The following is a 19,700-nucleotide window of genomic DNA, read 5'->3' as shown; positions in this document are numbered from 1 at the left end:
CTTCAGACACAAGGCATCCACAACTTCTCCTGGCAACATGTTCCAGCATCTTACCACCCTCACAGTCAAGAATTTCTTCCTAATACCTAATCTAAGCCTGCCCTCTGTCAGCTTAAATCCATTACCCCCTTGTCCTATCACTACATGCCCTTGTTAAAAGTTCCTCACCAGCTTTCCTGTAAGTCCCCTTTAGGTACTAGAAAGTGCTAGAAGATCTCCCCAGTGTCTTCTCTTCTCCAGGCTGAATAACCCCTGACCTCTCACAGCCTGTCCTCATTCAACAGATGATCCAGCCCTCTGACTATCTTTGTGGCCTCCTCTGGACTTGCTCCAACAGGTCCACATCCTTCCTATGCTGGGGGCCCAGGAGCTGGATGCAGCACTGCAAGTGGGGTCTCATGAGAGCAAAGTAGAGGGGTAGAATTCCCCCGCCCTGACCTGCTGCCCACAATGCTTTGGATGCAGCCCAGGACACATTTGGCTTTCTGGGCTGCCCGTACACATTACCAGGTCATGTTGAGCTTCTTCTCCCCAAACATCCCCAAGTCCTTCTCCGCAGGGCTGCTCTCAATCCATCCTCCCCTGAAATTATTTTGGGCAAGTCACATGCCAGCTCTCATGGTTCTGGCACTGACCAGGGAACAAAGGGGTGACAGCACGGTGGCAGCTTACAATGCAACACGTGACTCCTCCCACACTAAAATCCCAGGCTAAACACGACTGGTGCAACAAGCACAGAAGTCAGAACCTTCCGTGTTCCAAGAGATTTGCAGGCACAGGCAGCAAATCATCCTGCTGTTAGACTAAGGCTTCACAGGCATAGAGGCAGACCTCAATGTCGTGCTACAGCTCGCTGCTTGGGATACAACCAGCTTCCCACAAGCAGAGACTACCACATCTGCATGCAGTGCTTGGGCACAGGAAACAGCTGTTCCCAGTTCCAGATTAAAAAAAGAAAGCTACAAACGACAGTGTGTATTCTCACATTGACAATATCTGCTTGTTTAAGAAAAGTTTGAGGACTGGTCCCAGGCAAGACAGACAAGCTGGAAGTCTCCATCTCAATGCAACTATCACACAGGGGATGCTGTCATACAACAGAGAAAAATGTCCTCATCCTCGTGAACTAAAAACAAGGAGATTCAAAGATTTACACTTCAACAGAGCTGCTGGAGCACCAGCAAAATGATCTGAACGATCTCCAGTGCCCCTTTACAATGAATAGGAAGGCGTAATTTAGTCAAGTTTATGATTTTACAGCAGTTTCCAAAACCAAGAGGTTTTTCATAGCCACAGGGCGACTGAACCTGAATGCCACTGGGAACAGTGCATAAATCGGGAGCCACCTCTTTTTCTTCCCTTAGGTCACGCGCTAGAGAAAGCCTGTCACTGCCACGGGAGGCATCGCAGGGGAAAGTGAGAGTGTCCTTACACAATGCAGCTTCTTGTTAGTGACCCTCATTTAATCTCTACAAGGTATCTCTCTCTGAAAGTACAAAGAGGGGCAGGGGTGTGTGAGCCGATACCATGCTCGCCAAGGCAGCACATAAAGCAAGGAAGTAAGAGTCAAAGCTTCTTTTAAACCAAGTTTTGATCTCCCGCTCCGCAAATCCTTTTGGAGAACCTTCCCCATCAATAAGCATCAAAGTTTGAGGTTTTCTGCCCTCAGACAATCCTACCAAGGGGAAGGACATATGAGGAGCCTTAGGGCCGAAGACAAGCCGATACTTTTGCCTGTGACTGTTTCAGAGACACTACCCAGGAAAACCCTCACTGGCACAGGATCATCTGGACTCAGTCCTTTCCATGATATGGGATAAGAGGATCCACTCTCTTCATGCTTCTCTCTTTTAAGGGGATCTCAGCTAAACTACAGGGTAGGCCAACTGGAGTGTGAGTGTCTTCCAAGTTTGATGAAGGTCCCAGGTTTGTCAAGGAGGAGAGAGCCCAAACATCCAATTCAGAGCTCCCCCTCCCAGAAACAGCCTTTCCTCAAAATCAAGCAGAGGATTTAAAGAGGTAGGAGGAGGAAGGAAAGAAGAGTATTTGCAACCTTCTACCTGACATGTCAAAAGAGGAGACAAAGGCTTGCTGCTGTGCCCAGAGGAGACAGGGATTCACAATCAGGTACAGGGGAGGCACGAGGGGATTTGCCATGTGGGCTGCCTCATGCTGTTCCCCACCAGTTCTCCAACTAAACGGCAAAATGTAGCAGGGAAGGAGAAAAGCATCAGAGTAGAAAAGGTGCTTAGGGGTTGAGGATAGTAGAGACAGGAGAGTGACCTGTCCATCCCAATGAAAATTTGACAGATCGTCTCCACAGTTTCCACTCCCCCAGGACAGGAAACTGGCAGAAATGGGAGAAAGGATGGGGAAAAGGAAAAAGTGGAGTTAGGGGGAAAGAAGCAGCCAGAAACAAATCAAGGAAAGCTGATGTGCTTTGAGGAAGCAACCCCTTAGGAGAGAGCTGCTGGGAAGATCTCTGCCAAGGAGCCAGGAAGTGGAGTGACAGGGGTTTACAGAACATGCTCAGGATGAACCAGCAAGGCATCCTCATCGGGTGGAGGATGAGCTCTGCTCTTGAGCATATAGCCTGGGAAATGCAGGGAAACCCAGCAGTGCTGAGGGTGCTGGAGGTGTTGGGTTCCACAAGATCAAGAACTGCTATCTGTGCTGACGCTTTTTCAGAGGTTCACAGCCCGTCAAATCCTATGTATGGTTAAACATCCTTACATGAACTAGCAGCCTGTTTGCTCCCTCCCTCCCTCACCCAGAAGCATGCCTGCATTTTATGCCCCCCCCAGCTCTCCTCTAGAAACATAAACTTCATCTTTGCATCATCTATTAAAGTATTTAAAGCCAAAACACACACACACACACACACACAAACACATAGTTACACACACAAACACATTTTCTTGTCTGACAAATATCAGCTACAGTGCAATTCTTAAAGAGGAGGTGTCAGTCCTTAAACAAACGGACAGCTACAGAAATATATATATAAAACTTAAAAAGAAAATAAACAAAAAAAGCTCTCAACAATTCCTTAACATCGGTGGCAGCATGCGTCACTGTAAAGGCTAAAGCCGGCTGGTTTCCCTAGTAGTCTCTGCATACCTTGTTCATTGTCACTTGTTTTGAGGGACTCTTCAGACCAACTTCTATTGCTTTTGGCCTCTGACCTTTTCTTGGTGTGCCTTTCTTCTGTGAAGTCTTTGACCTTTGCAGTGGCCTCTGGCTGAACAGCCTCAGCTAAATCTTTCCTGCTTTGCCGGCCCAACTTGCCGGACGGGGATCTCTCTGGTGACACCTGCTGCTCCCATAGTTCCCTAAGATGCTGCAGGTGACGCTGCTTTTTGGGATGGAGCCCTGTTAATTCAATGCACACCTTCAGGTTGGTCACCTCATTACAATTGGGCTCTTCTAAGTGGTTAGAGGAATTGTTTGTCATTTCCCTCTCAGGCCAGTCATCTAATGGAAAAATAACTAAAAATTAATCAAAAAGCCCCCTCAACTTAAAACAAAAGCTACATTTCACTTTCGGGGCATATAGTCTCAGCTTTACCACCACACTATGCATTTTAAAGGTTCGCTCATTAAGGGTTACATGCACTACAGTAACTTGCACTGCTGTGGCTACAGTGTCCAATGACTAGTGCTTTATCCTTATATACCAAGCTTTTTATATATACATATATATATACACATATATATACATACATATATATACATATATATAATTTAAAGTGAAATGACAGTGCTCACATTAGTAACTAGCAAGTTCAAAAATGGAAACACATTAAGCCAAAGGGACATTCCTTTCACAAGACATTCCTTGAAGAGAGACCAAAGCAAAATGCTGTCTTACCTTTGGAGTTCTTCTTCTTTTTTGCTTTTGATATAACTTCATCCTGCTGTTCATCCACAAAGCTTTCATTTTGGCTGCCATCATTTTGCACTCTCTCACCAGAGTGTTTACGCTTCCTGTCCAGACGTGGACATGAATGTTGGCCAATATCTTCTGTTGGCTGGTCTTCTGCTTTTTCATATACAGAGTGTCTCTCTAAATAACATTTCTCACTTGAGAGATCTTTTTCCTCTGGAGTTTCAAGAAAATGACTCCGGGTGTTTTCTGTACTAGTAAAGTTACCTAAAAATTAAAAAAAGAAAAGAAACAAACTCTACAAGACCTAATAAATACAACACAATTCATTGTGAGAAAGCTTTGCTCTCTTATCTCTTCAGTGTCATCTCCACCATGACTGATGGCTCATGAGACATGCAAATAAACAGAAAACTGTACTTTGGAACAAGTCTCCTCTGGTCATCCTAAGGCAGCAGTTTTCTCAACAGTTAAGCACAAAACCCTCAAAAGCACACAATTTTGTATTGTTTTTACATTAATTGAAGAAGCACAATTTTCACCATACTTGCATCCATAGAAACATCACAATATACTTTTTTAAATAAAGAAACATCTTTAGATACTGAAAACACAGATCCTTTTCAGAAAGCATCCTCATCCCCCAAAACCGTGGCAAGTAACAATCCAAGACCCACTTTGCAACTTTGTTTTCAAAAATATCTTCTGATGATAATCCTTATCTTTTGCTAACTTCTCCCATTGAATTGCAGAGTCTGACTTAAAAGCATTCGTCCCTTCTTCTGGAGATATAAATTGGATATGGAACACACACACGCAGACACAGGAATACCACTAAGAATAGCTGTGATATTTTGCAAAAAGCGCTACTTGAATCCAAGGTTATAAAAAGGCTTCCTCACCCCAAGTAACCAGCCAGTCACTGTACCTCATATTATCTTTGTCACCTCCTTTTAAAATAGATCTCACTTTTTTTAGGGAATATTTCCAGCAACAGCAAGCGGGTGAGCTCTGAAAAGCTTACTAGAAACTAGTCTGACAAATTAGCCACAAAAACACCCATGTTGCCTTGCCTGCCTGAACTTCAGCTTCTCTCCACTATTGTTCACCCAAATTCAGAGACAGCTTAAGCAATTTTAAATGGATGCTTGACTTAAAATTACACTTTATCATCATCTTGAAAAGGTGTTTTTTCTTGGGTTTAACCAAACTAGCTGAGGCATGGTTAGGCAAACATGCAGTACAGTCTGCAACACAGATAATCGGCTTCCTATTTACAGTTCTCACAAACAAGTTGGTTTTCCCATGCATTTTAGCCCTCCTCTCCTGGTTGACCAATACTCTTTCTGCATCACTGCTGCTGTTTGGCAAAGTATGTTCCATCCTACTCCTCCACGGTTCACTGTCCCTTTTCCTATTCCCCCTTCTTGCCCTTCCTCCATCTCCCATTTGCCTTCCTGCAAACACATCTGCTGGTTTTCCTACCTGGACTCCTGACAGCTCTGTTGTCCTTCCCTCCCCCGATCCTCCCTGACTTTACTCAGTCTCCTTTCCCTCAGCCTGGCCTTCAACTTCTGCTCTTCCCCTTCACTAGGGCAAACACTGCTTCCCTGCAGCCCCACCACAGCAGCATCCAGGCACTGGCAGCCTCTGGATGCAGCCCAACTCTATCCCACCTTATCTTGAGAGTACCCTCCTACAGCTCTGACAACACCTTCTGATTTCGTGACTGTCCTTGAAATACCTGTTGTCAGCAATGGAAGGCTGAGGGGGGAGGGGGGAAAAAACTCCTCAGATGAAATTTCTCTTCACTGCAATTTGGAAATGGCTCCAAGTAGCACCAAGGGCTCTGGAGATGTTTGCAAGCACCAGAAGACACGCCACATCATTTTTATGCTGCCTGGGAAGCTGCCTGCAGGGCTGCTTATAAGACAACAGAAGATATTGGCCAAGAAAAATCAAAACACAGGTTGACTTTTTGCAGGTGAGCAGGACGCTCGGGCTGTTCTGCTATTTGGTGATGCTCCTCTCCAAGAGGCTGCCTGGCCAACACACGCTCCCTCCAAGACTTTAAAACACATTTCGTCACACTTCTTCCAGTCATCAATGCTGACATGTTCCAGAAAACAGGTATCTCAGCTTACTATGACTGTGCCTCTAAAATGCTATGTCCCCCCAAACCAGGATGAATCTGGCAACACCCTATGTTTGCACATCTGGCGTGAAGATGCTACCCCACAGCTTTACCCTGTAACCACACCAACAGCACCAGCAGTCCTGTTTCACAAAGAAGCTGGACCAGCCACGTTTTAAGTATCACTTTAGAAATAAATGCTTGTATCAGATTTCATTTTGCATTTTTAATGCAATCTGCTATTTTCCTCCTTTCATAAGGAAACATTATACTCCTGTGGTCAGTTTCCCTGAACAGATCAAGTAAGGGCACTCTCAGCCACGCTCCTGCTGTTCAGAGCCTTCTTATCTCCAGCAGTACCAACAGCTACATGCCACGGTTCATGCTGAGAGTCTCTATGTCAGGATAACTTTCCTGCTCCTAACACTGTCTGGCCTGAGAAAAGGCAGGCGCATCCTGACCAATTCCCAGAGAAGCTCTTGCAGGGTCAGAGGAAGTAGCAGGGTGTAGGGAGGGGGGGTGATGGTCTTAATCTTTACAGCTTGCAGGAAACAGCAAGCTAATTCCAGCCTGCCACCACCGAACGCGACCTGCTGCAGATTAATTCCTTCTCTATCTGCAAGAGAACTTGGCACAGGGATGCCAGCGCTGCTCGCTCAGACTGTGCTAAAAAAATAAAGAGGAGAGAGACCTCACTAGCAGCTTGTCACTGTCAGCGTTTCTCCAGGGCTTCACGTGCTGAGGAGAACAGCACACACCTACTGAGGTTCATCCAAAAGGCCATCGCTGCCAGCAGCTCTGTGACACCTTGGCCTCTGCGCCCCGGTCACATCCGAGAGGGACCCCTCAGGGGATCAGAGCTACATCTCCTTGGCTGCCGAGCCAGAAATCCCTCTCAAGGACCGCCCGCGGCACACGCGCCTCTGAAATCCGTCCCGCTAGATGCAGTTAAGACCATTAGAGAAGCGGCATCTCCGCACACTAATCCCGGTTGTGTAATCATCCTGCAGCAACACGGGAGGACACCGGCAGCGCGGCCAGGAAGCCGCGCAGGACGCGTCCTTGCCTCTCTGCTCCGACGCCGATGCTCCCCACCTCTCCCACAGCCAGATTTTCAATACCAAAGGACAAAGGTCAGCCACTGTCCGGGACACGGCGTAACCCACAGGCTGTCAGGCTCTCTGCGCAGCCTGCATGGACACGTCGCGTGCCCAGAGGTTCTTCCCTTTGGCGCGGCAGTGACCGCCTCACGGAGCACAGGCTCTATTAATATTTTACCACCAGATTCCACTCTGTCCTCAAACTGTTTTGCAAGCAACCCGGATCAGACACGGTGTCTCCCCAAATTAAGATATAAATGTCAACAAGAGGCACAGCAACAAAAGCATAACGTGCATGCCCGACAAGGATGAAGAGAATTTACGTGCTTTTGTTCCCACCAACCCCTTCCCGTGCCATGTATCTACAACATCCTTTTCTCCACCCGAGGAAGAAAACAACAAAATACTTGGGAGTTTTCGTATCATCATTATTCAAACAGTGATGAGGTAGCCAGAAACACAGGATAAATGCTGAGTTCTCATAGCAACACACCTCTATGAGTAAGGAGATTAAACTCTTAAATTGTGTTCCTTCCTCAAGCCTCCAGCATTTGCCAGTCTCACAACAGCTGTGAGAACTAGCATCAAGCACCCAAACCATTTCTCACCGTCATACCAAACTAGAAACATCTGGTTTCGGCCTGAAGCAGTACCTCCTTAGCACATGGGTTACAATCTAACGAGAAATGGTTACACATACGCACAAACACACCACCCAAAAAAAACTTACTTTCATTTTTCCATCTTCCTGTTGCTGTCAGCTGCTTCAGACCAAGCCCTCCCATGCAATGCAAACAAGGAAACACATCTTAGTGTTTAAGCTGCAATTCTTTTGTTCAAATAACATGGCAGCTAAAAACATCCTTTCCTCTTCCCAGCAGCAACCTCTCATTGCGCTCACTTATGCAAGGCACCCTTTATTCATCCAAGAATGGTAATGACTATCCAAGTGCTAAAATCCAGTATTCAGCACAGACATCACAACCGTAAGAAATTCCCTAAGACATCTTCAGTATTCAATTTTGAGTATCCCGTGGGGCAGAGGGAACCCAGTTGATTTCATTTTTCCCTCCAAGTACCTCAGTTTGGGAGCTTTCAGCATTTGTTTCATTCCGCCCAAGACTACCACACTGCACAAACAAGCAACCACCAGTCTCAATGTACAGACTTTTCTGTTTCTTTTCTTCTTTTTATTGCACTAGGTCCCGTGGCAGGAAGGTAATAACTGACCAGAGCAAAGGACATGTTTACAGTCTCCAGCTTTCATTTGTTCCAGTATACACACAGCCCAGCAAGAGTAAAGCAAAGCAGGGGATTACCATGCAAAGGGACACCAGCACCTCTCCAGCGCTGAAGATCAATAGTGTAATGTGCTTTGGCACATCACACCATTTACCTTCACACATAGAAACTGCTTTAACTTCTTCCTCATGACCTCATGCCTTAAGATCAGGCTTCTAACATATTGGGGTAATTTTTTCCCAGCTAAGGCTTAAACAGGCAGTGTCTTCCTCCTAGAAAATTAAATGAACAGGCAAAACCATGCTGCCCAGTCAAGAAATTCACGGCTTGTAGAATTTGTTCAATCTTTCACACTCGGGTATGATTTTCAATTCTAGGAGAGCTTTGTTACGAACCAACATGCGATCATCACATGCCCGTATTGATGCGTGTGTCCATGCCAATAGCTTAAATCACTTGATCTCTGAACAATCCTATGACTCATGACATATGCATCCCATAATTTATCATGTTTGTGCTATGAAAATGCACCAGAGCAGCATTGCCTCAGCAACATTTACAAGTCACCTTGGCAACAAAGCAGCTTCACACGGCTGCTCTCAGATGCCCGGTCTCAGATGCCCGGCAAAACCTAAACAAGATGGGAGAGAGCTGAAGCACTTCTACTTTACTGTTTGACTTTAATTGCTCATTAATTAGCTAACATGGCTACCTCCCTTACATTGGGCTTTAAAAAAAAAAAAAAAAAAGGCAAAACAGAAAAAAAAACCTAAAAAAAAAAACCAAAAGCCCACCACCTCTTTCACCTTTCTCCAGAAGGCATGATGAAGCTTAAGAAGACTCCTAGTACAGCAAAGACATGCACTGCCAAGTCAGAGGAAAAGTTTAAGGCATCGGGTATTGTGCCTTCATTTGCTTCCAAGGAAGTCTGTACATGTGCGGTACAGCTAGGGAAAAAAAAGCAGTTTCCATCCCATCAGATGCCTCTGTAAGCATCACCTGCCTGTGTTATTTAGCCCTTTGTGGCACTGGTAGATTTAGAGGAGCCAAGGGGCCGAGCAGCTGCCAGGGCCCCGATCGGCTCCAGTGCTCCAAGCCAAGCACGGCTGCGACTGTGCCGAGGCAGCAGCGGGGGAGCCCTGTGAGCTGGCTCCATGCCACAAGCACAGTTTTGGCTGCAGTTTCCTAATTCCCTGCCGGCATCGGGCAGGTGAAGCGCTGGCACAGTGGGGGTCACACCTAACAGCTCACCAGTTTCACTCCTAAATTCCCTGCTCACACAGGCAAAGGCACAGTGTTTCACTTTAAGATAGAGCCCGAAAAACGCTACACAAAACAAGCTGTAACAACTTTTCAAGCAGCAAGATCCTTTGCAGGAGGAGGCAGAAAGGAGAACAGATGAGGCTGCAAACCATCAGCTCGTTCCCGTTCAGGAGCTTTAAAGCCAAAGGCACCAACAGTGTGGTTAGAAATTGAAAGCAAAGAGAAGGCAAGAGGTAAGTAGCCCTGGCTCTTGCTGGGGAAGAGCAGGCAGAACTCATCACCCCTTCACCAGTTACTCAGTGAGAGACGCATTAAGACCGCTGGTGGTTCAAGCCCCAACGGAGAGCATAAGCCACCACAGTAGAGGCATTCAAGAGGTGTGAAACTCGGCTTCCTGATTTATCAGCTGCTATCCCGAGGGGCAGGAGGTAAACCACCACGATAAAAAAAGTTTTACTGAGACCTGAATCTGTACTGGTAAGTATTTGCTGCTGCCCAGGCAGGCAGAGCAGAGAAGGAGCTCCCTCAGCAGAACAGATCTATTCTTTTAGGAGTTCAGACATTCGGCCAAACTCTGAAATACCCTGTTAAGTCAGAGCTAATTAACAGAGGAGAGGAATGAACTAACCTAAGACTGAACATACTTTCCCTGCTTCCAACAGTTATTTAACAGTCTCAAACACATTTTAGCCAGCAGATTCAAGTGCCAGAGACCTCAATAAATGAATTTACAGACAAACCATATCATCAGCCTTTTGCAAGGATGGGGGGACAGTGTTTTGGCACACAATGATGCTCTAATACTCTTCCTCTCCACAGCCCCTCACTGACCTCCCCACGTCCCAAGGAGCACATACATGCCCCTGAGCAAGCCTTCCCTCTCTCTGTTAGTCCCCTGCATCCATCCCTCAACCCCTCAGCCCACCATCCCCCTCTTTGCTGAACCTATCCTGCCCTGCAGCCAGAACTAGCCAGTAAGACTGCTGCTGCTGCTGCTCTTCTAGCTTTCCAGCCCACCCGGGGTGGAATTTAACAGAGGACATCACGAGGGCATCCCAAGTCCTCTGAGGGGCAAGGAAGACTGTGGTGAGGGGGGAAGCTAGCACAGCAGCCTGCCCAGCTCTCAGCTTTAACACAGGGACTACAAAGGCAGCTGTGCCTTCCTCTCCAAGGCTCCCTTGGTATGGCTTAGAGAAGGGAAAGGCCACTCAGCTTCTCCAGGGGCCCAGTCTGCCCCTCCCCACTCTGGTACCCTCTCCAGTTCCACAATGAAAACTTTCCCTTGCTATTTTGCCAGGCTGATTTCTGTTGAGGCTGTTATTCCAGAGACAGCAACACCACAGTAACTTGATTTAGGTGAGCAACTGAGCAAGTACGATTGACCAGCATGCTCTCCGCCAAAAGCATTAACCAAAGACCAGAACAATAATTCAAAGTTATTAAATTGCCTGAACAGAATTTTCTACTAGCCCTACTCATGAATCTCCACCTACGGAAGAGCACACTTAACCACTGAGTTACACAGTGCACACACACACTCATGGTGCAGTCTCCAGTGTGTTTCCTCTTGTTTTGAAATGCTTTCAGTATAGATTTTTTTTTTTTGAGTTGTTCAAAACAAAGTAGCAACAGGAGGAACTGATCCATTCCTTAAATACACAGGTAAAGCAAAAAAAACTGTAGAAACTGATGGAAGCCACATGGTCACCGAGAGTTCAAACAAAACAGAAGTGATTTTTCCTGCATACAGTAAAAAATCCCCTAATACCATTTATTTATTTATTTATTTATTTGAGTTTATCTTACTTTTAGGATGTTGCATTTTCCATAGTCCTCTGACACCCTTCCGCAGCCTAGAGGGAACTGCCAGCCCCATGGGGAATTTCACAGACTCTGCCTGCCTGCAAGAACCTGTGCCACATGCACCTCCCCAGCCACTGCAGCAAGAAAACACCCAGGCAAACTAGCTTCTCATCATTTGAGATTGTTACCATCAGCTTTCATGGATAAGCCAGCCTAGCAGATAATGTCCTTTCCCACTCCCCATCACTCTTCTGTCCTCCATCCTTGATTTGCCTGAAAGCTACAGTATTGGCATCTCCCAGCGTTGCTGAAACTTCAGAAACTTCTTGCCTCCCTCTCTTCCCCCATCTCCTTTCTGTATTTAAAATATAACCTTGGACCTCTGCTTTCACTGGCTGATGTGGCACCACACCAATTAAAAGGAGGATCTCTTTACGGCAGTAACTTAGTTAACTATCTCCTGAAATGCAGGTACAGCGGTAACCAGTAACTTGCAAACCCCAAAACAAAGCACAGAAGGCACCATCTGTGGCAGCTGTGCACCTGCTGAGGCCAAGGCCAGTGACTTTAACCAGCAACACCATGAGAACACACAGATTTGCTTGCTTTCCTGCAAGCTGCCACGGCACAGAGACACATACACGCTTCAGAAAGCCATCTAAATTCGCTTACATCTGTCATTGTCATTTTGGTCAGCAATGGCATCTTCCAGAGCGACAGACTTTGGCTTCTTTTCACTGTTTCCTTTCAAGTTTTCCCAGTCTGCCTGGCTGAATCTGCAGACCTCTGAGTCTTTGGTAGCTGTTTGGCCTTCTCTCTCTTTCATCTCCAACTCTGAGAAGCGCATCATTGCACGCTAGAAAGAGAATTGATATGAAAAAAAAAAGTCTTGCAATAAACACTACTTCATTTACCTTACCTTACATGAAAGCATTTCCAAAGAAAAACTGACTCAAAACCAAAGGTTTCAGATAGATAGCTAAGGGTAGGAGTTTAACACACCTGACTCATAAAACAGTGTTCTAGCATCTTATAAGCAAATAGCCACACAATTCTTTCATATATAAGTATATATATATAAAAGATTATATATAAATGTATATTGTATATAAAACAAAAACATTCCATTTTGGAGGTAAAAAGAGACGAAAACAAAAAGAAATAAAATAAAATAAAAAAAACAACAACACAAAACTGTACAATGAATAAAGACGACCATGGCCCACAAACTTCCCTTTGTGTATTTGGAAATGAAATTTAACTCAAAGGTTTATGTAAGAGTCTAGTAATAAAAATTTGAAGAACTGACCTCACAGTAAGCAGCAGGTAGACATAAAATACTGTCCTCTTGTAATCCTTCCATCTATGTAATTAAAATGGGCACTCAATGGATCATTTAGATAATTTCATCCATTTTTATAAGCATAAACCAATTCTTTTCTTAACAATGCAAAACAATTTGGCTTAACTCATCCCTTCATTAAAAGTAAAACACCCTAAGAATATTCCTACACAATATCTGTCTATCATCCCTCAGCATCAACCTCAATACCGCTCCTACTCTTTCCTACGCGTTCGCTTGGCGCAAAAGTTGCCTGAGACCCGCTAATACATGACTGTGACTCCTCTCCATCAAATGGCACATTTGGCATACTAATCACAACTTCTGGGTATGCTTTGCTAGCTGGCACTACAGGCCAGCTGAGAAATTACAGCCATTGCTAGCGCCAAGGTAACATGCATGCCTGTCCGACTCCCCTCGTAACTGCACAAACATTTCATTAACGTGCATTAACATTTTTATCAGATCTCAGTAAAAGCCCTTAAAAGCTTATTAGCCCGTACATACCTAAAAGCCACACGTACTATTCTTTACATCGCCTCGCTCTCATTAACAGATTTACTTTGCTATTTAAAACCGTTTCTGGAGAGTATGCTCCTAACGAAAAAAAACTTTTGTTTTTCTCCCACCTGCATTGCTTCTCTCAATTTTAAAACTCAACTGTGACTCGCAACAGAGAAATAACGACAAAAAGCGCGGCAGTTGTTGGACCACGCGGACTCACCTGCAACGCGCGCTGCTCCCGGCTGAGCTGGCTGGAGTCGGCGTACAGTTCGGTCGTCACGCACTTGAATCGATCACCTACATAACCGGCAGAGTTTGCGATCCTCTTGGCCAACTTAGACGGCTTGGGCTTCAGTATTTTGCCATCGGCAGATTCTGCATCATCGGCTCCGTCTTTGGTATAGGTCTGGTTGGTGTCGATGCTCGGCGGCGCGGTCCCCATGCAGAATGGCTTCGCGTCCTCCTGCACCTTGCCAAAAGCCAGAGTTGGAGCATCACTCTCGTGAGTGCTTTCCAAGAAAACGGGCGAAGGCTGGACCGCCACTCTCTCTTTAGGCTGGCTCACAGACAAATCTTCTTTCCTTAATCCGAACACTGATGAACTCTGGGCCTGCTTGAAATTATAGGTTTCATGAAGATCGTTATTTCTTCCAAACTCCTCTCTCATTACAATAAAATCTCTGTGCTGCGGCGCCGGCTCTACCTTGTGCTTTGTGGGGTCATTAGTCTGATTACTGCTTTCTGTGGCAAAGCTGGCTTTCGTTACGTTTGCTTCGCTTTTAGCCTCTTGCTCGTCTCGGAGAAGATCCGGGAAGAGGTGTTTGTCGCTTTTTGCCGAGTTTTTATTATGGCCAGAGCTCTGGTGCAATTTCATGCTCTTGTCACCGGGCATTTCGAAGTGCATCTTCCCGCCACTCTCCAGGAGCTCTGGCAACCGGCCCCGCAGAGATGGGTCCTCATATCGGACCCTCTCGTGAGACCGTGACCTTCTTTCTGGCTTCTCCTCCTTATTGATCTCCAGAGCTGAATGCTGCAGCAGCATGGGGTGCACCATCCCCATTTCCAGTGCATTCTGGTAGGTCATAAACTCCCCCCGCCCTGCTGGCAGGCTGTAGGGGAGGCCAGGTTTGGGAGCAAGGTGGGTGGGGTAGAGGCTGCCGTTGGGTAGCAAGACAGGATGTGGATACACATGTCCTTTCCCATGGAGGGTGAGAGGGCTGATGGCTATCCCTTCCGGCACTGGGTACGGGAGGTAACTCCTGGGGTAGGGCAGAGGTGGAGAGCGAAACGCCTCGTTGGGTGGCAGGAAGATGGGGCTGGAGGCCAGGGCAGTCTCACTCGCCTTGAAGTTGGCTTCCTGGCCACAGGATTTGGCCACCTTATTGCTCTGTTTCGCAGGGGTGGCGACGGGCTGCCCGACGTGCTGGATAACCGAGGCAGTGCTCTCCGCAGAGCTCCGGGCCACCTTGGGACAGTCCGCGTTGGCGTTGGGAGCTGGTGATGCTGATGCCGGCCGCCCTCCCGCCGACACCGTCCCCGAAACACTGCCCACAACTGCCTCCGTGCCACCCATCCTGGGGCAGGAGGAGCTCCGCTGCTGCGGGATAACCCAGTCCAGTGCCTTGTTTTTCAGTTGGACATTCTTCCCAGCCTCCTCGCTGGGGCTGGGACCAGGAACAATCCAGGAGGATGGTGCCGTGCTGATAATTTCAGGCCTGTAGATGGGGCAGCTGTTCCCAGGAGAAATGGTTTCTTTCTGAATGATGTCACTGCCGGGCAAGTGCGTCCCCCCTCCTGCTCTTCCATGCACCAGCACTGTTGGCATAATTTTCTTACCATGGTCCGACTTGCCAGCAGTTTCTGCATCAACCACTTTCGCCGACAAGTCCAGGGGTTTGTCAGTGACATCTTTAGTTGGGGTCTGCTTTTCCAGGAGCGGGGGAGACCTGCTGTCTTTCCGGTCATGGCCAGCTTTCCGTGCATGGGGAGCAGATGGTGGGGGTGCCTCACCAGCATCGCTGCCTTTGGGAAGCTTCCCATTGGAGAGGCGAGAGGGTGGAAATTCACCACCGACGTTCACGTAGGGCTTTGGGAGAGTAACAGCGGAGGAGGGAGAGGTGGTGATCCTGGGGAAGTGTTTGTGGAAATCCGTGTAGGCATCCCCCACCTGGGCGGGCAGAGGGAGGCGGGGGGACGGCCGGGGCGAGTGCGGCAGCAGGAGCGCGGGATCTGCCGGTATGTTGGCAGGGGCTGGCTTGGCAGCGGGGACGCGGGACTGCTTGCCGCTCTGGATGTGGGGGTAGGTGTGCGTGTCAACAGGGGTGCCTGGGCTCACACCCATCTTCCACGACAAGCTCTTATCCGGACAGTGCACCAGAGGTGGGATTGCCGGTGAAGCCGAAGCAGTCGAGAGCCTCATGGGTGAAGCCAGTGACGAAGGGATGTGAGGAGCAACGTAGTGGGAGGGAGGCAGGTATAAAAAACGTTCACCATTCGTACATACAGGTGAGTAAGCCAGGTGCTGTGGCAAGCTGTAGGTGGACTGCTGAGGTAGCAATGCCTTGTACATGTTCAACGAATACTTATTTGGTGAGTCAAGGAAAGGGTATATGGCAGGCGTTGCGCCCTCCATATAGGGGTTTACCCAGGGGAGCCTTAGGTAACTAGCACCATTGACACCAAGAGGACTCTGCCTGTCACCCGCAGCTCGGTCCAAACCCAGCGTCTCCCCCGTCGGGACAGAATTTTTTTGTATTCCAGGTGGCGTTTTGTAAATAGCGCTGAAGCCATTCGGGGCTTTTCCAGAGACAGCTGCGCTTTCTACTGCTTCGGGGGGATTAGACTTAAACTGTATCTCTGGATTTCTTTCAGGAGTAAATCCAAGGCCGGCTATCGAACTCGTAGCATCCCGTGATTTTTCCGAGCCAAGTCCGCACAAGCTGGAATAGATACTGGGGACTCTGAGTCCTTCTCGCATGAGGCCAGACCTGTCCATACTCAGAGCTGCGAGACTGTCAATGCGATGTGCTGTAGTCGCATCCACCTTTACAGAACAAGAAGTTTGTTACTTTCACATCTAACTAACACGACTGCCACTCAAGCTACAGATAGATCAGCATTTCAGAAGATAAACAGTAACAACAGAAACATGGTATTTGTTGTGAAAATGTACAGAGACTGGTCACACTTGAAAATGGGAGAAGGGGAACCTAGGGAGCAACATCAGCACCAATCTCTCCATATCCAAAATTCAACAGCCAGAAACAAAGGTGTGAAGACCCAAGCAGCCAGAAGTGGTCCACAGACGATGCTCAGCGGCACCACTTCTGTGTCACAACAGGCTTCTCAGCCCCAGCCCTGCCAGAGCAAGTGCATGTGGGCTGTGGCGTGGATACCAGAAAGAGAAGGATGGAGTGCCTCTCCTCCTCCTCCTCCTCCAGGATCTCTCCCTCCGCCACAGCTCTGCTCCAGGACTCACCACCACATTTCACAGGGTGAGACTTCTGAGGATGCAGCATGAAGAAAGGTCCACCATGGAATTTCTTTCCCAGTTCCTCCCCAGGTACACTCAAAGAAAGGAAAAACCCACCAACTTTGCTGAAACCTTGATGCACTTAATGCTTACATGAACTATTTTTGTTACGTGCCAGTATTCTGCATGGCATTATTTGTAACAGCAAAATTAAGAATCTGACGTCATACAACAACATACACCACAAAGCCAGCATCAAGAGATTAATGAGATAAACAAACAAAGCCCCACTTTCACTCATGTCCCCAAGCCTGCTAGAGCTGCAACAGAAACCTGTTTTAATCATTTCTCCAAATGGATCACATAATAATATTCAGGGGCAGGAGTTGGGGTGGTGAGGACAAGCACAGATTCATCTGCAGCATGAAGCTTTTAACTTCTTACCACACTGTGATTCAGGTGATTTTCTTCCCTCAACTCCAGTCTGCTTTTCGGTGCATCGCCATCATTAACTGGAATTTTCCTATTAAAAAACAGAAACTTACTATTTGAAAACACTCTGCACATCTCAGATCAGTACAAGATCATATCACCTCCATATTGTGATCCCCCTCAAGAAGTACCATGAGATAACGTATTTGTCCTCCTCTGTACTCATGCACAGAGACTACTTTGAAAAGCAAGGACCATTTGAAAACAAGCATAAAGGGTTTTGACACCAAGAACACACCAAGGACATCTCAGAGCGGTCTCTTCCAAAGCAAGTGGTTTTTGTCAAGGTCTTCTCTTTTGCCCCTTGCCCTTTTCTTTTTCCAAGGGGAGAATAACCCATTTTAAATACACCCTGTTCATGTACCACCCATAAACACTGCTGAGGAAAAAAATTAAAACACACATGCTAATATCATATGAACGTCAGCTCTTCCATGCTAAAGAGGGAGCTGCACATCTGTGCTATACCAGTGTTGCAGCACTGGGGCTTGTTATCACAGAAATCACCAATAAAGAATATACCTTAGCGCCAGATTTCAATTCCCAGGGATAAAAATTGCTGACATGCAGGAGAAGGAAAGTTTCAGCATTACCCAAAAGAACTTCTTTCAATCAAAGTGTTTAAAGGCACACCATCACATAGAGCAGATATACAATTTTAGGGCATTTGTTTTTAAAAAGATTTGCCTTTCCTGCAAATAACATGTAAAATTATTACCCCTCAATAACTGTAAGGAAATTGAGGAGGAAGGGTGAGAAAGCAAAGTGAGACACTTGGCTGTTTTCCTTTAGCTCATGTTTGCAAGTAGTATTCCCCGCAAAGACCAAAAAGTTTCCCCAGCTTCTTGAAGGCTTTTCACACAACAGTGAGAACAAGGGTTGAGAAGACAAAAACACTGAAACCACACAAAATTGACACAGAGAACCACAGGCGTATCTGCAGCTTCTGCTCAGCATCATTCTGTTTTTTAGAAAGCTGGGATTTAAAGGAAAAGGACACCAGCCAGTGACTGTGTCACCCCAAGGAAACTATTAAAGGCTGTAATTTTAACCATTAACTGAATTATATTCAAGAGGAAAAAAGGTAGAGGAGAGGAGAAATTCACATGTGGGAGATGGAAAGGCCACTACTGATCCTCTTTCACAGGACAAGCTGTTGGTCCAACGGCAGGGAATGCAAAAGTCACAGGCATGAGGCAGGAGTTTGAGGCAGGAGCCCCCCTGCCACAAAGAGTCCCCACAAGAACACATGCACTATTTGGTTTAAATCCCTTTCATAAATACAAAATAATAAATTAATTGTAAAAGCACCTTTAAGGGCTGCTTTGGGGAGTAATCCCTTTAAAGGGTGTCCCCACTTCACTGACCCAGGTTGCCTGTTAAATAGTAAATCAGAATCTGCTCTGCTGCTCTCAAGAATGTCTTGTTTCTCTCCCCTTGCTCTCCAAGCTGGGCTGATCTCGATGCAAGGTGGCAGCTATCTGCTCCACTACTAGGGAAGCGAGCAAACTCCGAGAACCTCACTCTGCAGAATTACAGTGTGGTTTAACTTGCCAGAAGCTTAAATATTTACCTGTCTTCATTAATTCCACACATGCGGACCCTTTCATTGCTCATCCAACTATGAACGTTGCCATACAGGGGAGTTGCAGAAAGCATGACGTCTTCTTAAAAATCACCGCTTTTCTTCACGGTTTTATATTCTATTAGAAAAAAAAAAAAAAAGAAAAGAAAAGAAAAAAAAGTTGAGCAGATTTGTCTAGGAGGAAGTGCAAACACCACGGCGGAGCAGCCAGCCTCCCTCCGGGTAATTAATAATGAATGCAGGATTGGTGCAGGGAGTGAGCTGCCTCCGTTAACCGCTAAGGGAGATACCCGGCAATAAAGGAGCAAATTGAGGGCATTTATAGGTCAGAGGAGATGGATCTTCTCCCCAGCGCACATCCAGAAAATTAAGAATCATTCCAGGCTATCGACAAATAAAAGTTTCTCCGCAGCCTTTCATTTCCATGAGAAATGACTCAGCTGGTCAAGTACACACCAGCCCCCAAATCCTCATCTTACACAGACTGAACCAAGGAGAGAGACCTCATGGGCCTGGGGGAATATGTGAACTACCCACAGGTGGTCACCAAAGCCCTGTATAAGGAACACACAGGAGCAGGAGAGCATGGCAAGAACAACCACATACCCCGTGTATTCACTACACTGATCGCTGATAAGGCCTTTACACAAGGACTTAAAACTGAAGAGACATTGCTACAGAAGGGATCTAAATAAAAACCTCCCCTTTAGCATCTGCACATGACTAACTTGGAGAAAGGGGTTAAAAATAGTAAGTGGGTTGGCAAGCTCCCCACCCCTTGATTTGATTAAGTGCGGAGCCCTGGTGGCTTCTGCATTGGAGCTGCTGCTGCTGCTGCTGCTGCTGCTGCTGCTGCTGCTGCTGCTGCTGCTGCTGC

At 46.8% G+C, this 19,700-nt stretch overlaps 1 protein-coding gene across 8 annotated transcripts in view; it reads right to left on the bottom strand.

Moving 5' to 3' along the window:
* The window catches only part of BCOR (BCL6 corepressor), a 59,656-nt gene that overhangs the window by 21,321 nt on the left and 18,635 nt on the right, over nt 1-19,700 (bottom strand). For 3 of the 8 annotated variants that reach the window (XM_027636743.1, XM_027636763.1, XM_027636754.1), the window contains 7 exons: nt 18,812-18,941; nt 17,191-17,269; nt 13,495-16,317; nt 12,738-12,791; nt 12,101-12,284; nt 3,872-4,153; nt 3,121-3,474 (listed from right to left, as the gene is read on the bottom strand). In XM_027636743.1, coding sequence (XP_027492544.1) covers nt 3,121-3,474; nt 3,872-4,153; nt 12,101-12,284; nt 12,738-12,791; nt 13,495-16,317; nt 17,191-17,269; nt 18,812-18,897 — 3,862 coding nt within the window. In that variant the 5' untranslated portion in view covers nt 18,898-18,941. Of the gene's footprint in view, nt 1-3,120; nt 3,475-3,871; nt 4,154-12,100; nt 12,285-12,737; nt 12,792-13,494; nt 16,318-17,190; nt 17,270-18,811; nt 18,942-19,598; nt 19,657-19,700 lie in introns of those variants that run through there. The other 5 variants (XM_027636774.1, XM_027636789.1, XM_027636797.1 and 2 more) reach the window with 5 other exon arrangements.

Source organism: Corapipo altera, unplaced genomic scaffold, assembly GCF_003945725.1.
Source record: "Corapipo altera isolate COAL_440 unplaced genomic scaffold, ASM394572v1 0, whole genome shotgun sequence".
In the NCBI taxonomy this organism is placed as follows: domain Eukaryota; kingdom Metazoa; phylum Chordata; class Aves; order Passeriformes; family Pipridae; genus Corapipo; species Corapipo altera.
Note: the sequence above shows the minus strand (reverse complement) of the source record. Positions and strands in the feature narration are given on the sequence as shown.